We start from the raw sequence: 25,794 nt of genomic DNA, 5'->3' as shown, positions 1-25,794 counted from the left end.
TGTCACCAATATAAAGATCATACAGTGATTCACATATCAACACATCATGGTAAAAAAAAAGTAAAAAAAATAAAAAACAAACAGTTCAATCAGGTTTGATTAGTCTGAAGAGTGACGGGGTGAAATGTTAGTTCTGTCCCGTGGTAATTCGGGTCGTTGCTGATATAACTTCATTCTGGCACATTGCACAGTTAAAAACATTATTCTGACACAAACACTCAGTTCTCAGTAGTAGTGTAGGGCACTCTCATCCTCATCGTCATGGTCCATGGTACATGGTCCATACAACACAAGCCAGCTCTCACTGTATTACCCGACTCTGGACAGCAGGTGGTGGTGGTGAGACAGCTGAGCCGTGATGGTGTGTGTAGGGGGTTTGGAGTGTGCCTGAGTGTCAGGCCTCGTTGGGCGGTGTGTTGAAAAACAGTTCTCTACAAAGGCGTGCTGTGTTCTCAGGTGAGTACACGGTAAAACCGATGGTGCGAGGGTCCTCGAAGATCTCGTAATCATTTCCACCCTACACACACACACACAGAGATGTTGTTTCATCTTTACTTTTACATTTTCAGCATTTAGCAGACGCTCTTATCCAGAGCGACTTACAGAAGAGCTTCCATAGTAAACATTACCTTACTCTAGTTTAAGTAGACAGCAATCCAAGAACACAAATCTGCTAAAACCTGTTACTGTGCTTAGTAAAGAGGTGATGAAGGTTTTTAATCGTCTTTTGAAGACAGCGAGAGACTCGGATGCAAGTACAGAGAAAGGCCTTGATGCTGATGCTGGTCTTCCTCGAGTTCTGGGTGGAGGATCAAGTCGAGCGAGACTAGTGGCTCTGTTTGGGTGAGATTTTCTCAAATGTTTGTTTCACACTGAGCTGCTTTTTGACCCATTATTACCATGGGTTCCAAATATTTTGACTATTGGTCTAATATACACCAGTCAGCCATAACATTAAAACCACCTCCTTGTTTCTACACTCACTGTCCATTTTATCAGCTCCACTTACCATATAGAAGCATTTTGTAGTTCTACAACTACTGACTGTAGTCCATCTGTTTCTCTACATACCTTTTTAGCCTGCTTTTACCCTGTTCTTCAATGGTCAGGACCCCCCACAGGACCACCACAGAGCAGGTATTATTTAGGTGGTAGATGATTCTCAGCACTGCAGTGACACTGACATGGTGGTGGTGTGTTAGTGTGTGTTGTGCTGGTATGAGTGGATCAGACACATCAGCACTTCTGGAGTTTTTAAACACCGTGTCCACTGTCCACTCTATTAGACACTCCTACCTAGTTGGTCCTCCTTGTAGATGTAAAGTCAGAGACGATCGCTCATCTATTGCTGCTGTTTGAGTTGGTCATCTTCTAGACCTTCATCAGTGGTCACAGGACGCTGCCCATGAGGCGCTGTTGGCTGGGTATTTTTGGTTGGTGGACTATTCTCAGTCCAGCAGTGACAGTGAGGTGTTTAAAAACTCCATCAGCACTGCTGTGTCTTATCCACTCATACCAGCACAACACACACTAACACACCATCACCATGTCAGTGTCACTGCAGTGCTGAGAATGATCCACCACCTAAATAATACCTGCTCTGTGGTGGTCCTGGGAGAGTCCTGACCATTGAAGAACAGCATGAAAGGGGGCTAACAAAGCATGCAGAGAAACAGATGGACTACATTCAGTAATTGTAGAACTATAAAGTGCTTCTATATGGTAAGTGGAGCTGATAAAATAGACAGTGAGTGTAGAAACAAGGAGGTGGTTTTAATGTTATGGCTGATCTGTGTATTTCTATATGTCTGGAAATATATTATTTCTTCTGTCTATACATTTGTATCTGTGGGACTATTAGGTGTCTAGTTGGTTCTCCTGCTGTTTCTCACAGTTTGAGTTAATTTTCAGATTAAAAACACAGTAGTGGTACCTGACCTTTAACCTCTTCACATTCCTTTCACAGCACTAAAACAGGGTCAAACTGGTCCCTGCAACCCCCACTAACACACAGAGACGAAATCTCACCAGTGAAGTTTCGTTTCCGAAAAAGTAGATGGCATCCAGTCCCTCTCCCTCCAGCACGTCCAGACACAATCGCTTGTCCCAGCCCTCAGGAAAGATGTCGAAACTGATCAGTCCCCCTACACACACACACACACACACACACACACACACACACACACACACACACACACACACACAATTTTACAAATTGGATTGCAATACGAAATGATTGCAATTTAAAATGATTGTGATTTTCTGTGAATAAACTTTGTCATGAATAAAGCTAATATATCCAGACTGAAACAACTGAAGCGGCTCAGAAATACAGAATACAAAGTCATTCCCAGTGACAAAAGGGAGTAATCCCTGCCCCATGCAGGCTGAGGGGGGCAGCTGGCTAGTACATGCCTCTTCTGACCTTTTCAGCCATCCAGCCGATTACTACGTCAAATAATTCAGAGGAATCTTGACCAGACAGTTGTTGTTGTGGAAAGAGGGTCACCTTTTATCTGGATTTCTTTCAGACATGGGTGAGACTTTCACAGGTCTCCACGGTTAGTGCATAAGATCACTCAACATTGTCAAACATTGCACTGTCCCTTACCCCCCCCCCAATCTAATCGTGTCTAATTACCCTGATTGCGTCCTCTATACTGATTCGACCCTTCACCGCTGACTGAGGACACCTCTCAACTGACATACGCCCCCCTGTACAGTCAGTACAGACTGCATTTTTCACCTGCACGAGTCGAGTTCATACACTTGACGGGTACTGTGTATGGAGGGCCACACCCCCATCAGCATTATTCCTTAGCTCTGTGCAGGCGCCATCAGTCAGCCAGCAGGGGCCGCAGTTGCACCAGTTATGAGGAACTATGATCAGACTTTCTTACCCTCTAACCCTGAACAACATCCAATCGCTGTTCATGCCGCCCAGCCCAGTCGGAAAGGCAGAGCTGAGATTCGATACGATGTATTCGAAACCCCAACTCTGGTGCGCTACCATACTTTACCGCTGCACCACCTGGGCGGCAACATTGCATTGTCTTAAACTTCAAGGTAACGACAAGTCAATGGTCAAGCAAAGACACTGGATGTGAGGCAGAAATTCATCCTGGACAGGGTGCCAGTCTACTGCAGGACACCACAGTCACTCACTCATACCAAGGGCCAGTTTAGAGCAGCAAATCTACAACTTCAACTCAGAAAAAGTTGGTACAGAATGGAAAATGTAAATAATAAAAAAACACAGTGTTCCTTACATTTACTGTGACTGTTATTTTATTGCAGGCCGTATAAACCTGAGATATTTATGTTTTATCTGCTTGACTTTATTTCATTTATTAATAAACATCCATTCCTGCATTTCAGGCCTGCAACACATTCCAAAAAAAGTTGGGACAGTCAAGCATTTACCACTTTGTAATGTTGCCATTCCTTTTCACCACACTTTAAAGACGTTTTGGCACCGAGGAGACCAAGTGATTTAGTGTTTCAGCTTTTATTTTGTCTCATTCTTCCTGCACACGTCTTAGGATGTGTAACAGTACGGATTTTTCCTTTCAAAATTCTCTATTCTCTATTGGGGACAGGTCAGGACTGCAGGCAGGCCAGTCTAGCACCCGTACCCTCTTTTTCCGCAGCCATGCCTTTGTAATGTGTGCAGCAGGTGGTTTTGCATTGTCTTGTAGAAAAATGCATGGACGTCCCTGGAAAAGATGACATCTTGAGGGCATCACATGTTGCTCTAAGAGCTCAATGTACTTTTCTGCATTAATGCTGCCATCACAGAAGTGTAAATGACCTTTTCCAAGGGCACTGACACCGCCCCATATCATGACAGACCCTGGCTTTTGGACTTGTTGCTGATAACAGTCTGGATGGTCCTTTTTGTCTTTGGTCCAGAGCACACGGTGTCCATTTTTTTGCCAAAAAAGACCTGGAATGCTGATTCATCTGACCACAATACATGTTTCCACTGTGTGGTGGTCCATCCTAGATGCCTCAGAGCCCAGAGAAGTGGACGCAGCTTCTGGACATGGTTAACATAAGGCTTCTATTTCGCACAGTAAAGTTTTAAGCTGCATTTGTGCATGTAACTCTGTATTGTAGTGCTTGACAAAGGTTTGCCAAACTAATCCCTCACCCATGTGATTATATCAGATATTGTTGAGAGGCGGTTCTTGATGCAGTGCCGTTTGAGGGATCGAAGATCACAGGTGTTCAGCTTAAGTTTGCGCCCTTGGCCTTTAAGCGCTGAAATTCCTCCCGAGTTCTTGAATCGTTTAATGATATTCTGCACTGTAGAGGGAGAAATAAGCAAATCCCTTCCAATCTTTCTTTGAGGTTCAGTGTTTTTAAACATTTCTCATTTTAAATCATTTTCTCATGCATTTGTTGACAAACTGGAGATCCTCTGATCATCTTTGCTCATCAAAGACTCAGCCTTTTCTGGATGCTGCTTTTGTACCAAACCATGATTACAATCACCTGTTGACATCACCTGTTTGGAATCACATCATTATTTAGTTTTTTTTACCCCATTACTAGCCCTAAAATGCACACTTCCCAACTTTTTTGGAATGTGTTGCAGGCCTGAAAGGAATGTGTTGCAGGAATGGATGTTTATTAATAAAGGAAATGAAGTTGAGCAGACAAAACATGAAATATCTCAGGTTCATCCTCTCTGCAATCAAATAAAGTCAAAGTAAATGTAAGAAACTCTGTGTTTTTATTTTATTTTCATTTTCCACACTGTCCCAACTTTTTCTGATTTGGGGTTGTACCTTCTGCACAGGTGTAGTCCAGATAAAGACAAGGTTAATGGCTAAACTGGATGACTTTTCGTTCTCTTACTGTGGACGCTTCTCACTAAGGGTGCTCTAATGGGTTACTCAACACTGGCATTGTGTAAGTGTGTAAGTGTGTGTGTGTGTGTGTGTTTGCAGTCTCTCATGTATGAAAGGAAACAGCATGATGCAGCCTATCTCTCTTTCCCCACAATGTCCTTTTTTTCTTCTCCACAGATGCACGTATAAACCTCATCTAGTTTACTGTCTAATCACATACAGACAGATAGACTGAGAGGAACCTCCTTCTCCTCCTCCTCCTTCTGCTCTGGTTCTTTACGTGCGGTACGTGCCTCATTTCTCGGTCAGCATGGTTGCTCCATACTGCTAGGGTAAGGATTATAAACACCACTTAACAGTCCTGCAGTCCTGGAGGTCATTTGCCTCGCAGGGCTTTAAGACTTTCCTGCCATTAACACACGTAGCTTAATCCAGAAAATCTTAACGCCCTCGAGGCAGTGGGTCTCCAGGATTGCAGTTAAGGAACCCTGCCCAAACATACACACACAAACACACACACACTGTTTGTCTTTTTATTGCCTCATTCTAAATGACTACTGTGTCAGTTCCTCAGTATATAGCCAACAGCTGGTACAGCCTTAACCTATCAGACTGCTTCATTTCCAAACGCCCCCCAAAGGAGAAAAGAAAGCCAAAAAAACCAAAAGGATGTGTGCCTGTATGGGGTTATAGGGCTGTATTATGGTGAAAAGTGCTGACAGCAGAGATGGGGACTTGAGTCTGTGACTCGAGTCTGAGTCGCACGTAAATAGCACACACAGCTATCTAAAGAAAGAAGGTGTTTTATTGTTTGTGATTAACGGTGTAACAGTTAACGAACTACATTTGTGTTTTTGGTGGATTTGGTGACTTGACTTGGACCCTAGCCTAAAGACTTGTGACTTGACTCTAGCATAAAGACTTGTGACTTGACTCGGACACATACAGTGGGGCCAAAAAGTATTTAGTCAGCCACCGATTGTGCAAGTTCTCCTACTTAGAAAGATGAGAGAGGTCTGTAATTTTCATCATAGGTACACTTCAACTATGAGAGACAAAATGACAAAAAAAAAATCCAGGAAATCACATTGTAGGATTTTTAAAGAATTTATTTGTAAATTATGGTGGAAAATAAGTATTTGGTCACCCACAAACAAGCAAGATTTCTGGCTCTCACAGACCTGTAACTTCTTCTTTAAGAAGCTCTTCTGTCCTCCACTCGTTACCTGTATTAATGGCACCTGTTTGACCTCGTTATCTGTATAAAAGACACCTGTCCACAGCCTCAAACAGTCAGACTCCAAACTCAACCATGGCCAAGACCAAAGAGCTGTCGAAGGACACCAGGAAGAAAATTGTAGACCTGCACCAGGCTGGGAAGAGTGAATCTACAATAGGCAAGCAGGTTGGTGTGAATAAATCAACTGTGGGAGCAATTGTAAGAAAATGGAAGACATACATCCCGTGGAGTCAAAATGATCATGAGAACGGTGAGCAAAAATCCCAGAACTACACGGAGGGACCTGATGAATGACCTGCAGAGAGCTGGGACCAAAGTAACAAAGGCTACCATCAGTAACACACTACGCCAAGAGGGACTCAAATCCTGCAGTGCCAGGCGTGTCCCCCTGCTTAAGCCAGTACATGTCCAGGCCCGTCTGAAGTTTGCCAGAGAGCATATGGATGATCCAGAAGAGGATTGGGAGAATTTCATGTGGTCAGATGAAACCAAAATGGAACTTTTTGGTAAAAACTCAACTCGTCGTGTTTGGAGGAAGAAGAAGAACCCAAGAACACCATACCTACTGTGAAGCATGGGGGTGGAAACATCATGCTTTGGGGCTGTTTTTCTGCAAAGGGGACAGGACGACTGATCCGTGTTAAGGGAAGAATGAACAGGGCCATGTATCGTGAGATTTTAAGCCAAAACCTCCTTCCATCAGTGACAGCATCAGTGACAGCATTGAAGATGGAACGTGGCTGGGTCTTTCAGCATGACAATGATCCCAAACACACCGCTCGGGCAACAAAGGAGTGGCTCCGTAAAAAGCATTTCAAGGTCCTGGAGTGGCCTAGCCAGTCTCCAGACCTCAACCCATAGAAAATTTGTGGAGGGAGTTGAAAGTCCGTGTTGCCCAGCGACAGCCCCAAAACATCACTGCTCTAGAGGAGACCTGCATGGAGGAATGGGCCAAAAATACCAGCTACAGTGTGTGCAAACCTGGTGAAGACTTACAGGAAACGTTTGACCTCTGTCATTGGCAACAAAGGTTATGTTACAAAGTATTGAGTTGAACTTTTGTTATTGACCAAATACTTATTTTCCACCATAATTTACAAATAAATTCTTTAAAAATCCTACAATGTGATTTCCTGGATTTTTTTTTCTCATTTTGTCTCTCATAGTTGAAGTGTACCTATGATGAAAATTACAGACCTCTCTCATCTTTCTAAGTAGGAGAACTTGCACAATCAGTGGCTGACTAAATACTTTTTGGCCCCACTGTATTTTATGACTTGCATCCGCTGACCCCGCTCTGTCATTTTACGTGGCCTAACACTACGTGGCTGAGTTGCTGTCGTTCCCAATCGCTTCCACCTTGTTATAATAGCACTGACAGTCGACTGTGGAATGTTTAGTAGCGAGGAAATTTCACGACTGGACTTGTTGCACAGGTGGCGTCCTATCATGGAATTCACCACGCTGGAATTCACTGAGCTCCTGAGAGCGACCCATTCTTTCACAAATGTTTGTAGAAGCAGTCTGCATGCCTAGGTGCTTGGTTTTATACACCTGTGGCCATGGAAGTGATTTGAACACCTGAATTCAATGATTTGGATGGGTGAGTGAATACTTTTGGCAATATAGTGTATTATGTACATTCAGTGTATTCAAAAGTGTTCTTACATTTACATTTTTGGCATTTGGTAGAGGCTCTTATCCAGAGCAACTTATAGAAGAGCTTCCACAGTGAACATTACCTTACTCTAGTTTAAGTAGACAACAGTTAAAAAATACAAATCTGCTGAAAAGAAATAAATAAGAGCATTAGTAAGTAAGTACATGTCAGCTTAAGTGCTTAGTAAAGAGGTGATGAAGGTTTTTAATCGTCTTTTGAAGACGAGAGACTCAGATGTGGACAGACAAGGGAAGCTCGTTCCACCACTTGGGTTCATGTTCTTTAGATGCAAATAAAAGTAAATATATATAAAAACTGGTTTGACTTTATCTAAAACACACACTGTGGTACAAATTAGTATAGTCAACACATACTTTACCAGTGGTGTCACTGGTATTTTGACTTCCTATTTTGTTAATAACATGAGGTTTGGGATACGGATGCAGATGCAGGATGCTCTAACTTGGGATTTGCCTAAAAACTGTAAACTGATTCTACAACTGCCTCTATTCAAAGCTACTAACAAAAGCACTTCCTAAGTAAACATTTCATTACTCAACACAAATGTTCTGGATCCCTGGTAGAACACAAGTATATGTCGAACGTTTTTTTTGAAGTATCAAAGATTAGTAAGTGCATGTTAGTTTCAATTTAAGTGCTTAGTAACAAGGTGATGAAAGTCTTTAATTGTCTTTTAATGAGATGGCAAGAGACTTCCTTGATCTCTGACTGGTGGATCAAGATGAGCCAGACATGATGCTCGTAGGATGCATGGAGACTGTTTCATGACAGGAGTTTTTTTTAAGTTTACCCTAATTTACACTAACATTACATTATTCTCCAGAGTCTGACTAATGTACAAACTACAAGTCTTTCAAGTTATTTTGTTAAACAAATTGATGTTAAACTGGAAAGACCAGAACTGAGAGTGTCATTATAATACCTAAACAAGCAGTGGTCAGTGAAGTGACCCAGGTATGGTAAATAAACAATGCTGTTATTATATATAATACAGGTGACAAGTAGAACAACATTACATTACAAACAAAACTTTCCTGTATTGCACTAATAACGATCTGCTTCACAATATTCATAGCCTTACTGGCAGTGTTAACTTAGTAACAATCGCACATGGTGAAAACCGTTGTGTTAGCATTTCTGCACTGAGAAAACCTTTAACTTTGTAGCAAGCAAACATTTCTAAAACCGCAACATTCTGTTTATTTGTTTATTAGGATTTTAACGTCATGTTTTACACTTTGGTTACATTCATGACAGAGATGGTAGTTACTCATTACACAAGGTTCATCAGTTCACAAGGTTATATCAAACACAGTCCTGGACAATTTCGTGTTTGCAATTCACCTCATCGGAGCACCTGGAGGAAACCCGCGCGGACACGGGGAGAACATGCAAACCACACAGAAGGGACCCGGACCGCCCCACCTGGGGATCGAACCCAGGACCTTCTTGCTATGAGGCGACAGTGCTACCCACTTAGCCACCGTGCCGTCCAAACCGCAACATTCAGAATGTAACTTATAACTAAGGCCCTACCTAATTCGCGGCCAGGATAATCGCATCACAGACCGTGAAATGAGCCTTTTCCTGTGTAAAATTTAATGTTTGTGTTTAGCGATTTAACATTTTTATTCGTGTAGCGTTTAAGTGCCTAACGTTTACTGGTTAATTTGGACTATGAGGCGTCCTAGCAATCCTACGGCAATTCAGTTAGAAATCGCTTAGTCAAAATGTCTTAGGTAAAACATAACTTAGGTAACTGAGTTTGGAAAATTCCCAACCAATTCTGTGGATACAAATGGAGGGGGGTCAAAACACAGATGAGAATTTTCAAACATGAAGCCTCGCACCATCGCTGGATGTTCTAGGTTTACATTCAACTGTTAAGGTAGCTGTGCTGTGTATTATAGCTTCCATTTATTCTATCATTCAGTTTATGAGTGTAATTTAATTAATGTGATTTCCATGAAATCTGTGATTTTTGCAGAACAAGGTCCGTGAAATTAAGCACATATTCCCTGTGAATTTAGAAGAGCCTACTTATACCTTATAACTGTTAGCTGGAAGGTACTGTTCCAACTGTGGTGAGCACCTTCCAAGTAATAATTTTAGTTTAGAATTTACCTTTCCTAAATGTCTTATGGTTTTGAGAAGACTGGTGTTTGTACAAGAACAGAATGTACTAGTGACAGTCAGTGATTACCACACATTCTAATGTGTGTGTGTGTGTGTGTGTGTGTGTGTCTGGTTCGGCTACTGAGTTCGGTTAGGAATACTGTGTATTAGTGAGCTTAATGCCTAACAGATCATTAACTTCCTGATGCACACTGAGCAGAAAAACAACCCAACACGCTGCTCAATCAGAGATGGGAGTGACGACAATCACTAAACAAACTGAGAGAACTTTAACCTGACAGATCCACCCGAGTGAAACAAACAGTATAGCCTCCTACATTTAAACACTTACATTAAAGATACAGAACACCACAACCTGTCACCAAAACCCCACCACATTTAGCACAATGTAATGTTTATAGAGTGATACATTCACTCATTTTCATGTTTTTTCACTGGTCAGCCATCAAATCTTTAACAAACGTGACCTTTAAACCACAAATTTACCTCATCAACCAACGTGTTTGTTACATTTACCTCAAAAGGGGTGATGCTGTACTTAGATTTAAAAGTGAATCAGTGTACAAGCTGATATGGTGAAGTTCATAGTTTTATGTCTGTGTTATTATTTACAAGTGACATGTTAGCACTTAATTTTTTAACAACCATCTCAGACAGGCTGGAAAACAATATATATATAAACCAAGTCACACACACTGTTGAGTCACATTAGTATAACCACTTCCTACTTTCGACAGCTGTGGCAGCGTTATGGTCTGGGAAATGTTTTTGAGGAATCCTCTGGGTCCATGCGCCTATGTGGAAGGCACACTCAACCGATTTGGGTAAGAATCCACCCTTGCAGATCATGTACATCCATACATGCCGACTTGTCTTGCCTGGGGCGGATGGGATCTTTCGCACAGCTAGAAATGTTCCATTTTGGTTGGAAGAGCATGACCAAGACTTCCAAGTACTACCCTGTCCCCCTAATTCCACAGACTTGAACCCAATTGAGCATCTGTGGTACCACCTCGATCGTCCTGATCCTCCCCCAGGCACCCTCCAGCAGCTGTGGGATGCATTGCAGTCAGCATGGCTCCAGATACCTGTGACAACCTACCAGAACCTTACCGAGTCACTCTCAGCCCGTCTAGCTGCTGTCCGTGCTGCACACTGCGGTCACTCTGGATATTAGCTGATGCTCATAATAATGTGACTCAACTGTACCAGTTATCAATTCAAGAAAAAGCATGTTCAGCTGAAATTCTTAAGAGCCTGGTGGTTTATGAGTAAGCATCTGAGGATGGTGTATGGTGTTGAGTGCTCACCTCGGGTAAATCGAAGTCCTTTTCCTGCAAACTCTTTCTGCAGAGCCGCAACAAACTTCTCCCTGATCTTCTCTTTCTGTGGATGAAAATGAAGGAGTTCAGGCAGGGGTGCAAGGTATCCCTCTTGTGTCACATTTTTCAAGTTGGAAGAAATACAGTAAATGGAACAAACCTCTTCATTGGTTTAGAAAATAACATTCATTAAGAGGTAACGCCCAACAAACTGTCATGTTATAAGGAAATAATGGGTGAAGGGAAGGCCAAAAATACTATGATGCAATATAGAATTTGAGAATATAGAGTTTGGAGGGTATTATTTCGCAATAACACAGATGACAGATTCCCAATGTGCAAAACTTGGTACACACAAATGACTTATTAATTATATTAATTTTATTCTCTAACTCCAAGCTAGCATGGCTAATATGCAATTTGGACAGGGTGTTATTTTGCTAATATCACAGCCACCTGTCATTAATTAAATATATACGTATTATTGATGTTCCAGGATATTATCTAGCCCTCAGCTGAACCTGGCTATTACATTTACATTTAACATTTACACGATTTATAGGATGCTTTTATCCAAATGTAGGTTTGAGCCCCAAGGGCCCAACACTAACAACCAGGCAGTAGTGGAGCTCAAACCAGTGACCTTCCAATATCTATCCCTGTACATTAACCGCTAAGCTGTTTTACCAATATGTTCGTCTTTCAGATAAAGGGTAAAGACATTACCTGAAGATTACCTGACATTACCATAAATGATACTGATTATCTTAAAAGGCAGGCGAGGCATATAGGGATGTACAATTACAAACAACTTAATAACTGTAGTAAAATGAGAAAAACTTTGAACTATTTAGAAATATAACATGGTTTTAATATTGAGCTATTTTGTTCACATACAGCTTTAGTACAATAAATGATTAAATGCCAGACACTCATAAGCTACTGAGTGCAGATTCATATTGCACATCCATACCTCCTAGTCCTCTCAGGATTGTGCTGTGTTGTAAGCAGTGTTCTTTAGCTAAATGTGCTCCTACAACTCCATGTATACTTTCTGACAAAAGTGTATATTAACATAAACATGTCATACTTTACACTATAAGTTAAATTAATGTACCTTATCAATTTCTGCAAATTCTATTCGCTCTTCCAGGGTGCAGCTCCGCCCAATAGGAGAAATGTTCAGCATTCCATTGCGAAATTCAATGAACGTACCGCTGTAAAGAGAGAAAAAAATCAGTGTTAACATTTAATATTTTAACAGCCATGTCTATAGTTTTTCCCTCCATATACATTTTTTAATCATAATGATTTTTGTAAACTATTTTATTGACCAATTAAGCTATAAGACCTGAGAATGTTTGATCATTAAAATACAAAGAGAAAGTTTACTGTTTTTGACTGGCCAACTTGACTGTATTTTGTAACCATAAAACAAATTCACCAAAAACTCAGTAATGGGTCGTAGCTCACAATGTTAATGCTGAACAAGTTATTATGTTGACGAAAAGTCATATCTTTTCACATGGATGATATAGGGGCTGCATGAACTTTTTACTTCAATAAATGAAATTATTGAATCACTACACACTTTCTCTCACAAATCCTATACATGGTCACTTCTTTTAAGCTGTAAACAAATGAAATGATTAGATCACGACATACTCCCTTCGACACAGGTCTAATATATAGCCGGTTCTTATCACCTGCCAGTATTGGGTTCCCACACAGAGTCGTATTACATACAGTCAGTCATGCTAAGCTGAGCTGAGAGAGAAGGAAACCCTGCCTGACCTTCTCTCCCTTGAACATGACCAATTGCGTTTGTGTGGATGCCTGGCCAGGTTAGTGGCTCTGCTGAGTTTCTAACTCACATGTTAGCACATTTGACCACTGCGCCGCCCAAGCACCTGTATCATATTACATTTAATTTAAAGATCTGAGACAAAATAGAAGAAACCAGAGAAAATCGTCTTTTGCCTATTAGAAATGCTTTGCAATCCTCTGAAAACCTTTTGAAAACTGGGAAATATTTTAATGACAGAATGTCTGAAAATATCTGAAGAAGAATAAAATATAATTTACATTTTTAGCATTTAGCAGCCGCCTTTATCAAAAGCGACTTACAGTACAGTTACAGTATACAGTCTGAGCAACTGAGGGTTACGGGCATTGCTCAAGGGCGGGGGCTTGAACCAGCAACATTTGGATTACTAGTCCTGTGCCTTAACCACTAGGCTAGAGCTAGTAAGAACAGTGTATTCACAGCAAATGTATTAGACTCAAGCCCTGTCTTCCCACCCTTATCTTTACTGCTCACAAATGCAGACTTTCTAGATAGCACTACTGTAGTGAAAAAACAAGATTCTACCGTTTCTTGGGCAGTTTGATTAGACCCATGTATCTGAGGCAAAAGTTGATCAGATCCTGCAGTAGTTCCTCACCAAGCTGGTTCTGAATCGCCTACAACACAACAGACAATCATCAGTAAACACAGACTGCAAGATGATTAGTATAGGTACTTTTTAGTACAGCTTCATCGTGAATGGATAAAGGTCTTTGTTATTGACTCTTTGGTGGCTTGTTGAGCCAAACAGCTAATGTTGGGCCCCTGATTTATTTATTAGGATTTGAAACTCATGCTTTACACACTATTAAATTAAGAACATGCAAACTCCGCACAGAAAGGACCCGGACCGCCCCGCTTGGTGATCGAACCCAGGACCTTCTTGCTGTGAGGCGACAGTGCTACCCACTAAGCCACCGTGCCGCCACATACACTTTCTTAACAGTTTATCCAATTAGGGTCACAGGGGGTGCTGGAGCCTATCCCAGCTTTTCAATGGGTGCAAGGCACACAGTAACACCCTGGACAGGGGGCCAGTCCATCGCAGGGCAGACACACACACAACCATTCACCTATAGGGCAATTCAGTGTCTCCAATTAACTTGACTGCATGTTTTTGGACTGTGGGAGGAAACCCACGCAGACACGGGGAGAACATGCAAACCCCACACAGAAAGGACCCATACCGCCCCGCCTGGGGATCGAACCCAGGACCTTCTTGCTGTGCGGCAACAGTGCTACCCACTGAGCCACTGTGCCTCCCTATATCAAACACAGTCATGGACAATTTTGTATCTCCAATTCTCCTCACTTGTACATCTTTGTACTGGGGGAGGAAACCGGAGCTGCCAGAGGAAACCCACGCAGACACAGGGAGAACATGCAAACGGGCCGCTCCACCTGGGAATCGAACCCAGGATCTTCCTGCTGTGAGGTGACAGTGCTACCCACCGAACCACCGGGTCCCTTAACCCTCTCGGCTCCAGGGATGCCGTACAATGACTGACCCTGCACTCTGACCTTAGCTAGTTGGGATATGCAGTTTCACTGTACTGTACATGTGTGTATCTTTATATCACAAAGAACTCATCTAGGATGTAAGAAATAATATCAAACAAACATGTGGGGAAATGCAGGGCACACACGCTTTAAATAATTGTTAGTCTTTATTATTGTATTATTAGAAAGACACCAGGCTGAAAATCTATCCATGGTAAACCTTGTTTTATATTAGACAAATAAACATTTCAGAAACCCACAGGCCTTTTAATGTGTGCGTGTGTGTTAAGTTGTGTATTGTGTGTAAGCTTGTGTTACTCAAAAGTCATGACCCAGCTGACCTGGTGTGTGTTTGTATTCTAAAACTGTGTGCAATGCACCACATAGTTCTCCTAAACTGCACACGCCCACATGTACACCTCTATACACACGTATATATGCACAACCCACCTGTTTAGACAGCAGTTTGCCATCTTTGTATTGCACAGTTCCGTTTTCAGCAAACACATAGTCAAACTTGTCTATAACTGCAAAGAGAGAAAAGCAAGCAGTCATGTTTTATACATTTACACACCCAACAAATGTCATGTCGCTACAGCGTTAGCACTGATCATCATGATAATTGGCTTCACAGATGGGTTAGCTATCTCCTATGTCCTATGTCCTATGTCTCGTGTTGCTTGTAGTAGATTAATCAGTGATAATGCAATCCACTTTGAGATGTTGTCAATCCCAGCAAATTGATTACACTGTGAAGATAATGACTGTACTACAGTACAGTACTGTTTCTAAATACATGCAGATTGCATCAGTCTACACTGATTTCATTATATAACATACCTTTAGTGCATATTTGTTTTTTAACTTTGTAATAGAGATGATGTTAATGATTAACCGCTTAACTGATAACTGACAAAAAGTCAGTGTTTGATAAATGCTGTCAGTTAAAAAGGTGATTTAAATTTATTTCCAACAGCTGATGACTGGTTTGAACTGAGAGCGGAGCAACAGCATGTGCCAGCTAGATGTTTACATTAGGTTCTACAAACACATGGAGAAAGAGCACCGTTCTATCCAAACAGAAAAAAACTTAGTATGCATTTATGATATTTAAATCAGGAACAACTATTACACATTAAAACCACAAATTGAAAAGATATTTAGCATCAGTATAGAGTCTGAATGCATGTTAATGCACATGCAGATGTTTGTGTAACGTTATTTATAAATAGAAAATGATGTCCAGGTATGAAAGTGAAACTCTACTTATTATCTTATAATGATATTAATTACACTATATTGCCAAAAGTATTCGCTCGTCTGCCTTCACACACATATGAACTTGAGCGACATCCCATTCTTAATCTATAGGTTTAATATGATGTCGGCCCACCCTTTGCAAATATAACAGCTTCAACTCTTTTGGGAACACTTTCCACAAGGTTTAGGAGTGTGTTTATGGGAATTTTTGACCATTTTTCCAGAAGCGCATTTGTGAGGTCAGAGACTGATGTTGGACAAGAAGGCCTGGCTCACAGTCTCTGCTCTGTGCAGGCCAGTCAAGTTCTTCCACACCAAACTCGCTCATCCATGTCTTTATGGACCTTGCTTTGTGCACTGGTGCGCAGTCATGTTGGAACAGGAAGGGGCCATCCCCAAACTGTTCCCACAGCATGAAATTGTCCAAAATCTCTTGGTATGCTGAAGCATTAAGAGTTCCTTTCACTGGAACTAAGGGGCCGAGCCCAACTCATGAAAAACAACCCCACACCATAATCCCCCCTCCACCAAACTTTACACTCGGCACAATGCAGTCAGACAAGTACCGTTCTCCTGGCAACCGCCAAACTCAGACTCGTCCATCAGATTGCCAGACGGAGAAGCGTGATTCGTCACTCCAGAGAACACGTCTCCACTGCTCTAGAGTTCAGTGGCGGCGTGCTTTACACCACTGCATCCGACGCTTTGCATAGCACTTGGTGATGTAAGGCTTGGATGCAGCTGCTCGGCCATGGAAACCCATTCCATGAAGCTCTACACATTGTTCTTGAGCTAATCTGAAGGCCACATGAAGTTTGGAGGTCTGTAGCGATCGACTCTGCAGAAAGTTGGCGACCTCTGCACACTATGCGCCTCAGCATCCGCTGACCCCGCTCTGTCATTTTACGTGGCCTAACACTTCGTGGCTGAGTTGCTGTCGTTCCCAATCGCTTCCACTTTGTTATAATACCACTGACAGTTGACTGTGGAATATTTAGTAGCAAGGAAATTTCATGACTGGACTTGCTGCACAGGTGGCATCCTATCACGGTACCACGCTGGAATTCACTGAGCTCCTGAGAGCGACCCATTCTTTTACTAATGTTTGTAGAAGCAGTCTGCATGCCTAGGTGCTTGGTTTTATACACCTGTGGCCATGGAAGTGATTGGAACACCTGAATTCAATGACTTGGATGATGGGTGAGTGAATACTTTTGGCAATATAGTGTAACTGTTCTACATAACTGCTATGTCCACTACAGCACACTCTTATTTATTAAATAAAATACAAACCCATTTTGTTACATAAAACAAATGAACCAATTATGTAAAACAGATATAAAAAAATCTAATCAAATTTGGTTGAAAGCTGGTTTTAAAGTTTTAAATAATAAAATGTTAAATAATAATAGAATCAGCAGAGTATAAATTGTCGGATCACTCTCTCTCTCTCTCTACTAAAAAAACACCTTCCAGAATAACTGGTGTAACAAGAACCAGTACAGGATCTTCTCTGCATGTTCTCATCCTCAATGTCCTAAACATGATACTGGACAACAAGTCTGCCCCCTCAAACAGCTCCCAATGTTGTTCAGGGTAATAATAATAATAATAATATCAACATGCTGCACCCAGTGGACAGACAATAACTGAATAAACAATGATTAAGCAGTGATGGAAGAAATACACAAAAGATGTCTACAAACAACACATCTGTTACCAGACTGTTACTAGACAAGGCTACATTCTGTCACCATTCCTGTTCAAGTAAAACATATAATGACAGAAGCAAGACTGGAGAAAGATAATTGAGGATTCATGATCGGTGAAAGAAACATTACAGTAGACCCTTGACTTACGAATTTAATTGGTTCCGAAGGGCTGTTCTTAAGTCAAAATGTTCGTTAGTTAAACCTATTTTTCCCGTAAGAAATCATGTAAATAGAATTAATCTGTGCCAGACCTCCCAAACCACCCCCTTACCTAACCTCTCTAATGTCTTAAATGGTCTTTTTTGTTATAAATACAAGTATATTTTCCCTTAAATCTTAAATTATAGAATAGACATTCCTGTAATAAACTAATAAACATCAATACACAGTAATACTGTACATAAAACACACACATCACATTTCAGTACAGTATGTGTGCTGTACCATACACCATAATACATTTCCTTCTTTTTTTATAAAATGTATCTACCAGAAACAACAATAACGCTCATATTTCTTTATTATTTCCTTTATTTCAATAGTGTTGTATTTTGTAGGTGTAATTGCACGAAAGAAAGAATACTTTACTCAGCGAGTTCCTTCTTCTCTCTCTCTCACTCACTGTCTCCTCTGTCTGATACACAGTGACACTAGGCTTTCTCTGCAGCTTCTTTGGGGACATATTTAATATTGAATTTTACAAAATATAAAGAAAATACCGGAAAAACACCATCTGCTGTCCGAATGTTCGCTCACTGTGTATATATATATATATATATATATATACAGTGGGGGAAATAAGTATTTGATCCCCTGCTGATTTTGTAAGTTTACCCCCCTTACAAACACTTGAACAGTCTATAATTTTTATGGAAGGTTTATTTTAACAGAGAGAGACAGAATATCAACATATATATAAATATATATACTGTATATATACTGTATATATACAGGTATATATATATATATATATATATATATATATATATATATATATATATATAGAGAGAGAGAGAGAGAGAGAGAGAGAGAGAGAGAGAGATGGTCGGATCGTAATCCGAAATTTGTTCGTACGTTAAGTTCAAAAAGATCGTTCGTAACCCAAAATGTTCGTATGGTAAACCGTTCGTAACTCAAGGGTCCACTGTATTTTCGAAAATCCTGATGATCCCTACTTTTTCTTATTTCTTGTGTCGTTTTGCAATTTTATCTGAGAGAATAAAAGAGTGAGATGTGAGAAAAACAAAGGGTTTGGTATCTCACCGTCATCACCATCTCCAAGCTGCTCTGCAATTTTGGAGTAATCTGACCCCCCCACCACTCCAATTTTTACTTTAGTGCGCAGGTTCTGGAAAAACTCATCCAGCTGAGAGTCTATTTTCTGTAAGCACACACACACACACATTCTCAATGTAAAAACAGGTACACACTTCGCATATATGCACAGACAGCTACATTTTGGTCAGTTGTACAGTGGTACAGTGTATACAGGGATGAAGTGAAAAGTCATGTAATTGGATTCTGGCAGTTCATTCTGTCCCTGTACTCCACACACTACTTACGTAATCTTTCCCTCAGTCTATGTTTGCCTGCTCAGCCAACATCTTAACGCAGGACCCAAATGGGTTAAAGACTTGCTGTCAGTTGGGGATTTTTAGGTAACCAAAAGGGGCACATTTGGATTGAACTAATTGTCAATGCTGGGATGGAAACAGATTTCTGTCCACTAGAGAAAGATTGTTCATAAAAAACAGCTCTAGTCTCTACACCTACAATGAATGTTAACAGGCTAAAGATTAAACATTATTTCCCAACAACACTGCTGCATCTGATACAAGAACACCAGAATGGTCCACCAGATTGTGGATGGTGCAGAAATCTATTACGCTAGACTAACACCACTAAGAGTAGGGTTCGAATATCAGCTGTGCTATCGGCCGACCAGGCCTCCACACAGACATGATTGGCTATGTCTGGGGAAAAGGAGTAAAGCCCTGCCACGGATTGGCACACGTCCAGGGTGTTCCTGCCTTGTGTCTGGTTGAACCTGTCTTGCTGAAAATGAATGAAAAAGGATTGTCAAACACACAAACATCATCTGGTCAGTGGGGGTCACATGGCCCCTTTTGATTAATAAATGGCTTAAAAGAAAGCTTGCTTAAAACAGGATTTTTCTGTGAAACACTGGCCTGCTTTGTTTGGATCAAAATGTTTTCGGATCATGTGAATTTCTGTGGGTCATCCAAACACAAAACATTTGATGCCTCTCAGATGAGTCAGGATGATTATGGTATACAATACAAGATAAACGGTGCTAATGATGCTTCGTTTGCATATCGGTGCCTTCTGCTATTTCAGTTTTACAGAATAGTTGACATTGTGACAACAGTTACCTGTTTTTCATTGTGTAGCAATTGTGGTAAGTAGCCACAAATGAGAACAACTGATCACCACACCCAGCAATCAAAACAACACTGTTTAAGTCTACAGCAGTTTACAATGGTGTGCCATTTACTAGTGTTAATTATGTGAAGGATGATTGGAACTCTCATATAACCCCATCTCTTAAGCCTTATCTAAATTATTTTAACTACACCCTTATGAACACAGTCAAAGAAAAATATTAACCAATAAGGGTTAAACATCGATCATTTTACAACATGTTTATATATAAACAGACACTGTTTATTTTTAACATTTTATCTTATCCACTCCTCATAAGTAAACACAAAGTCAAATATAACCCCAAATCACAAAAAGTTGGGACAGTATGGAAAATGCAAATGAAATAAAAACACAGTGTTTACTTTTACATTTGCTTTGACTTTCATTTGATTGCAGACAGTTTGAACCCAAGATATTTCATGTTTTGTCCATTCAACTTCATTTAATTTGTTAATAAACATCCATTCCTGCATTTCAGGCCTGCAACACGGGGAAGGAAGGGGGGCAATGTAGGGCTAGTAATGAGGTGAAAAAACTAAATAATGATGTGATTCCAAACAGGTGATGTCAACAGGTGATTGTAATCATGGTTTGGTACAACTGAGTCTGAGTCTTTGATGAGCAAAGATGGTCAGAGGATCTCCAGCTGAAAACCTGTGATATTCTATCCCTCAGACGGCACAGCATCAAGAACCACCACTCAACAATAGCTGATATAACCACATGGGTGAGGGATTACTTTGGCAAACCTTTGTCAAGCTCTACAATACAAAGTTACATGCACAAATGCCACTTAAAACTTTACTGTGCAAAAAAGAAGCCTTATGTTAACCATGTCCAGAAGTGGCGTCGAATTCTCTGGGCTCTGAGGCATCTAGGATGGACCACCACACAGTGGAAACATGTATTGTGGTCAGATGAATCAGCATTCCAGGTCTTTTTTGGCAAAAAAATGGACACCGTGTTCTCTGGACCAAAGACAAAAAGGACCATCTGGACTGTTATCAGCAACAAGTCCAAAAGCCAGGGTCTGTCATGGTGTGGTGCTGTGTCAGTGCCCTTGGTTAAGGTCATTTACACTTCTGTGATGGCAGCATTAATGCAGAAAAGTACATTGAGATCTTAGCGCAACATATGCTGCCTTCATGACGTCATCTTTTTCAGGGATGTCCAGCATTTTTCAACAAGACAATGCAAAACCACATGCTGCACACATTACAAAGGCATGGCTGTGGAAGAAGAGGGTACTGGTACTGGACTGTCCTGCCTGCAGTTCTGACCTGTCCACAATAGAGAATGTGTGGATAATTTTGAAACGAAATATGCGACAACGACGACCCCGTACTGTTGCACATCTTAAGACGTGTTCGCAGGAAGAATGGGACAAAATAAAAGCTGAAACACTAAATCACTTGGTCTCCTCAGTGCCAAAACATCTTTTAAGTGTGGTGAAAATAAATGCAACATTACAAAGTGGTAAATGCTTTACTGTCCCAACTTTTTTGGAATGTGTTGCAGGCCTGAAATGCAGGAATGGATGTTTATTAATAAATGAAATGAAGTTGAGCAGATAAAACATGAAATATCTCAGGTTCATCTTGTCTGCAATGAAATAAAAGTTAAAGTAAATGCATGCTGTCCACCCTTTTCCAGTGGTACCCATACCAGTTCGAAAACCACTCGACTATAGAGCAAAACCTTTACTGCTGCACCATTGGGTGCAACTATCAAACATTTGTACAGGTTTTTTTTTGCAATGTAAACTAAAAAATAAATTGAGAATAATAATTATACACTGCCTGGCCAAAAAAAAGGTCACACACTCTAATATTTGGTTGGACCGCCTTTAGCTTTGATTACGGCACACATTCACTGTGGCATCGTTTCCACAAGCTTCTGCAATGTCACAACATTTATTTCTGTCCAGAGTTGCATTCATTTTCCCCCAAGATCTTGTATTGATGATGGGAGATTTGGACCACTGCGCAAAGTCTTCTCCAGCACATCCCAAAGATTCTCAATGGGGTTCAGGTCTGGACTCAGGTGGTGGCCAATCCATGTGTGAAAATGATGTCTCATGCTCCCTGAACCACTCTTTCACTATTTGAGCCTGATGAATCCTGGCATTGTCATCTTGGAATATGCCCGTGCTATCAGGGAAAAAAAAATCCATTGATGGAATAACCTGGTGGTTCAGTATATTCAGGTAGTCAGCTGACCTCATTCTTTGGGCACATAACGTTGCTGAATCTAGACCTGACCAATTGCAGCATCCCCAGATCATAGCACTGCCCCCACAGGCTTGTACGGTAGGCACTAGGCATGATGGGTGCATCACTTCAGCCGTCTCTCTTCTTACCCTGATGTGCCCATCACTCTGGAACAGGGTAAATCTGGACTCATCAGACCACATGACCTTCTTCCATTGCTCCAGAGTCCAATCTTTATGCTCCCTAGCAAATTGAAGCCGTTTTTGCCGGTTAGCCTCACTGACAAGTGGTTTTCTTAAGGCTATACAGCTGTTTAGTCCCAATCCCTTGAGTTCCCTTCGCATTGTGCGTGTGGAAATGCTCTTACTTTCACTATTAAACATTTCCCTGAGTTCTACTGGAGTTTTTCTACCATTTGATTTCACTAAAATGTTTAAGTGATCGCCGATCACGATCATTCAAGATTTTTTTCAGACCACATTCCTTCCTCGAAGATGATGTTTCCCCCCCACTGTCCTTCCACTTTTTAATAATGCGTTGGACAGTTCTTAACCTGATTTTAGTAGTTTCAGCAATCCCCTTAGATGTTTTCTCTGCTGGATGCATGCCAATAATTTGACCCTTCTGAATCAGATTAACATCTTTTCCACGACCACAGGATGTGTCTTTCGATGTGGTTGTTTAACAAATGAGAAGCTACTCACTGCATCAGTTAGGGTTAAATAACTTGTTGCCAGCTGAAACATAATCACCCATGCAGTAATTATCCAATGGGAGGCTCTTACCTATTTGCTTAGTTAAATCCAGGTGGTGACCTGTATAAATCCAATGGCACCAGCACAGCAGCTCTATTAAAATCGCTGCAGTGAGAATGAATGTGAACTTTTACCTAGATGTCTAGAAGCCAGACAGCATCAGTTTGAATATACACACCAGTCTGGTTTGTGTTTGTCTGTGTGAACTAAAATTACATACAACAAAAATATAATATTATCATTATTATAGATCCATAATGTATGAATCTACACGTCTGGTTATTATGAATAAATATGCAAGAATGTGTCGACAGTCGAAAGCAAAAGTAAATTAACTCAGTGGTGAAGGTACTGGACTAGTAATCAAAAGGTTGCCGGTTCAAGCCCCACCACCGCCAAGTTGCCACTGTTGGGCCCCTGAGCAAGGCCCTTAACCCTCTATTGCTGAAAGTTGTGTTCAATCATACCTGTAAGTCGCTTTGGATAAAAGCGTCTACTGAATGCCGAAAATGAAATGAAATATTGCACAAATACATAAAAATTTAAACTATAACTAAATCGTAATAAAAACATCATATTATTCATGAATCAAATCTTACCTCTCTTGGTGGAGTGAGTGTTCCGTCCACATCAAATAAACACAGCACATTTCTATCAGCCGGAACACTTTTTCTATCCATTTCACCCACTGCAGTCATTAAAATCCACTATAAATAATAAAAAAGCGCACAAGAGGCACGACCGCAATTTTATAAATAACAATAAACTAAATCAGACGAGCATTAATTCAACCTAACCTAAGTGTACTTGATAAAGTCCACGCTGTACTTTGTCATTACTGAGAGATAAAACACTAAAACCGTGAAATAAAAGACTAAACACTGAGTTTAATATCGCAACATATTCATCACACACACACACACACCGCTGCAGCTCCTGTAAATCGTGCATGTCAACACTTGCGGGTTTCCATCAGCCACACCCCGTGTATAAAACATCCAATCAGAAGCCGAGAAACCGATGACGTAGGAATGTGTGTGCGTCTGTGTGTGTGTGAAATTTCAGACCCAGGTGTGACGTCAGTGTGTTATTCTGACTGCTCCAATCAGTGCACTTCTTGGTACTAGTACATTGTGTTTAGGTCACTACACAGTGCACCAAGCTCTGAGCACGTCGAGCACGTCACAGCGAGGAGAAACAGGTTCTCAACCCTACTGCACATGTCTGCTGTAATTTTACACACATAATACCTGTTTACTTAATACTCATCCATATGAACAAAGATCCAGTTTATCCAGAGACTTACTAAAGTTCTTTGTTAGTACGTATTTCTCAGTAAATATTTCCTTTCTCTATTACAGAAGAGTATACATTTACATTTTCTCATTGAGCAGACGCTCTTATCCTGAGCGAAAAGCTTCCACAGTAAACATTCCCTACTTTAGTTTAGGTAGACAACAGTCCAATGATACACATCTACTGAAACTCTGTTGGAACAAGGGTTTGTTAAAAATAAAATGTCCTCCTCTACAACATCAGGAAGATTCGGCCATTTCTCTCCATGGAAGCCACTCAGATTCTAGTCCAGTCACTTGTAATCTCACGGCTGGACTACTGCAACTCCCTCCTGGCAGGAGCTCCCATGTTCACTATCAAACCCTTGCAGCTCATTCAAAATGCAGCTGCTCGCCTGGTTTTTAACCAACCCAAACACTGCCACATCACCCCACTGCTGCGTTCTCTTCACTGGCTTCCTGTAGCTGCACACATTCAGTTTAAAACACTGATGCTCGCCTACAAAACCAAAAATGGACCAGCCCCAAGCTACCTTCAAGGTCTAATTAAAGCCTGCTCTGTACAGCGCAACCTCAGAGCCACTAGTCTCGCTTGACTTGATCCTCTACCCAGGACTAGAGGAAGACAAGCATCAGCATCAAGGCTCTTCTCTGTTCTGGCACCCAAGTGGTGGAATGAACTTCCTCTGTCTGTCCGAACATCTGAGTCTCTTGCTGTCTTTAAAAAATTATTAAAAACCTTCATCACCTTTTTACTAAGCACTTAAGCTGACATGTACTTACTTACTAACACTCTAGTGTTACTAACACTTACTAACACACTATTCATTTCTTGAAAAAAAAAAACTTTGGTTCTAACAGGTTCTAGCAGATTTGTGTTCTTGGACTGTTGTTTTACTTAAACTAGAGTAAGCTAATGTTTACTATGGAAGCACTTCTGTAAGTCGCTCTGGATAAGAGCGTCTGCTAAATGCCGAAAATGTAAATGTAAATGTAAGATGGTATAGAAGGTCAGTAAGTGCATGTTATTGCTCAGCCTAAGTGCTTAGTAAAGAGGTTGGCCTTAAATCGTCTTTTGAAGACGGTGAGAGACTCAGATGTTCGAACAGACAAGAAAAGTTCGTTTAACCACTTGGGTGCTAGTACAGAATTGATGCGTGTCTTCCTCTAGTCCAGGGTGGAGCCTGGTTTGTCGCATATGGCTGAAAGAGAGTCTTTTACACTGCAACACCCATTTCTTACTTCTGCACTATCTCTGTTCTATCCCCTATTTTTGTTTGCGGACATAATATTTTGCCATCCTTTTTTTTTCTGTTGTTACTTTGTATTTAATAACTGGTCATGTTTCATTTCTATTCTATTTTCTAGTTAGTTTTGTGGTTCTTTAGTCTTATTATTATTATTTTATTTTTATTTGAACTGAGATTCTGGACAGGGGTTCTATTTTCTCCTCCTCAGGTGCGTGATGAAGCGCGCCCCAGCACTGCTCTCGGACATGTCTGTCTGTTCTTCTCCTTACAATACATTTCATTTGAA

The 25,794-nt window shown here is 40.9% G+C and overlaps 1 protein-coding gene across 2 annotated transcripts; it reads right to left on the bottom strand.

The window, feature by feature from the left end:
- On the bottom strand, positions 1 to 23,876 carry LOC134334058 (phosphomannomutase 1). 2 transcript variants are annotated; one of them, XM_063016229.1, is made up of 8 exons: positions 23,563 to 23,876; positions 18,817 to 18,934; positions 15,032 to 15,108; positions 13,607 to 13,698; positions 12,353 to 12,452; positions 11,224 to 11,299; positions 2,029 to 2,144; positions 1 to 517 (listed from the first exon to the last, which is right to left on the bottom strand). In XM_063016229.1, exons 1-8 carry the CDS (start codon positions 23,659 to 23,661, stop codon positions 395 to 397), a joined length of 801 nt encoding a protein of 266 aa, XP_062872299.1. In that variant the 5' UTR covers positions 23,662 to 23,876; the 3' UTR covers positions 1 to 394. The 2 variants fall into 2 exon arrangements, with proteins under 2 accessions (XP_062872299.1, XP_062872306.1); XM_063016236.1 differs by lacking the exons at positions 1 to 517; positions 2,029 to 2,144 and adding an exon at positions 8,971 to 10,964.
- Positions 23,877 to 25,794: the final 1,918 nt, after the last annotated feature.

The sequence above is a fragment of the Trichomycterus rosablanca genome, chromosome 2 (genome assembly GCF_030014385.1).
Source record: "Trichomycterus rosablanca isolate fTriRos1 chromosome 2, fTriRos1.hap1, whole genome shotgun sequence".
Classification (NCBI taxonomy): Eukaryota; Metazoa; Chordata; class Actinopteri; order Siluriformes; family Trichomycteridae; genus Trichomycterus; species Trichomycterus rosablanca.
This window is presented reverse-complemented; position numbering and strand designations above follow the sequence as displayed.

Coding starts and splice junctions, on each gene's coding strand:
- LOC134334058 (XM_063016229.1), bottom strand. CDS start 23,661: ATGACTGCAGTGGGTGAAATGGATAGAAAAAGTGTTCCGGCTGATAGA. Junction 13,699..15,031: donor GCAAACTGCTGTCTAAACAG/GTGGGTTGTGCA, acceptor GTTGTGTTGTAG/GCGATTCAGAACCAGCTTGG. Junction 518..2,028: donor TCGGAAACGAAACTTCACTG/GTGAGATTTCGT, acceptor GTGTGTGTGTAG/GGTGGAAATGATTACGAGAT.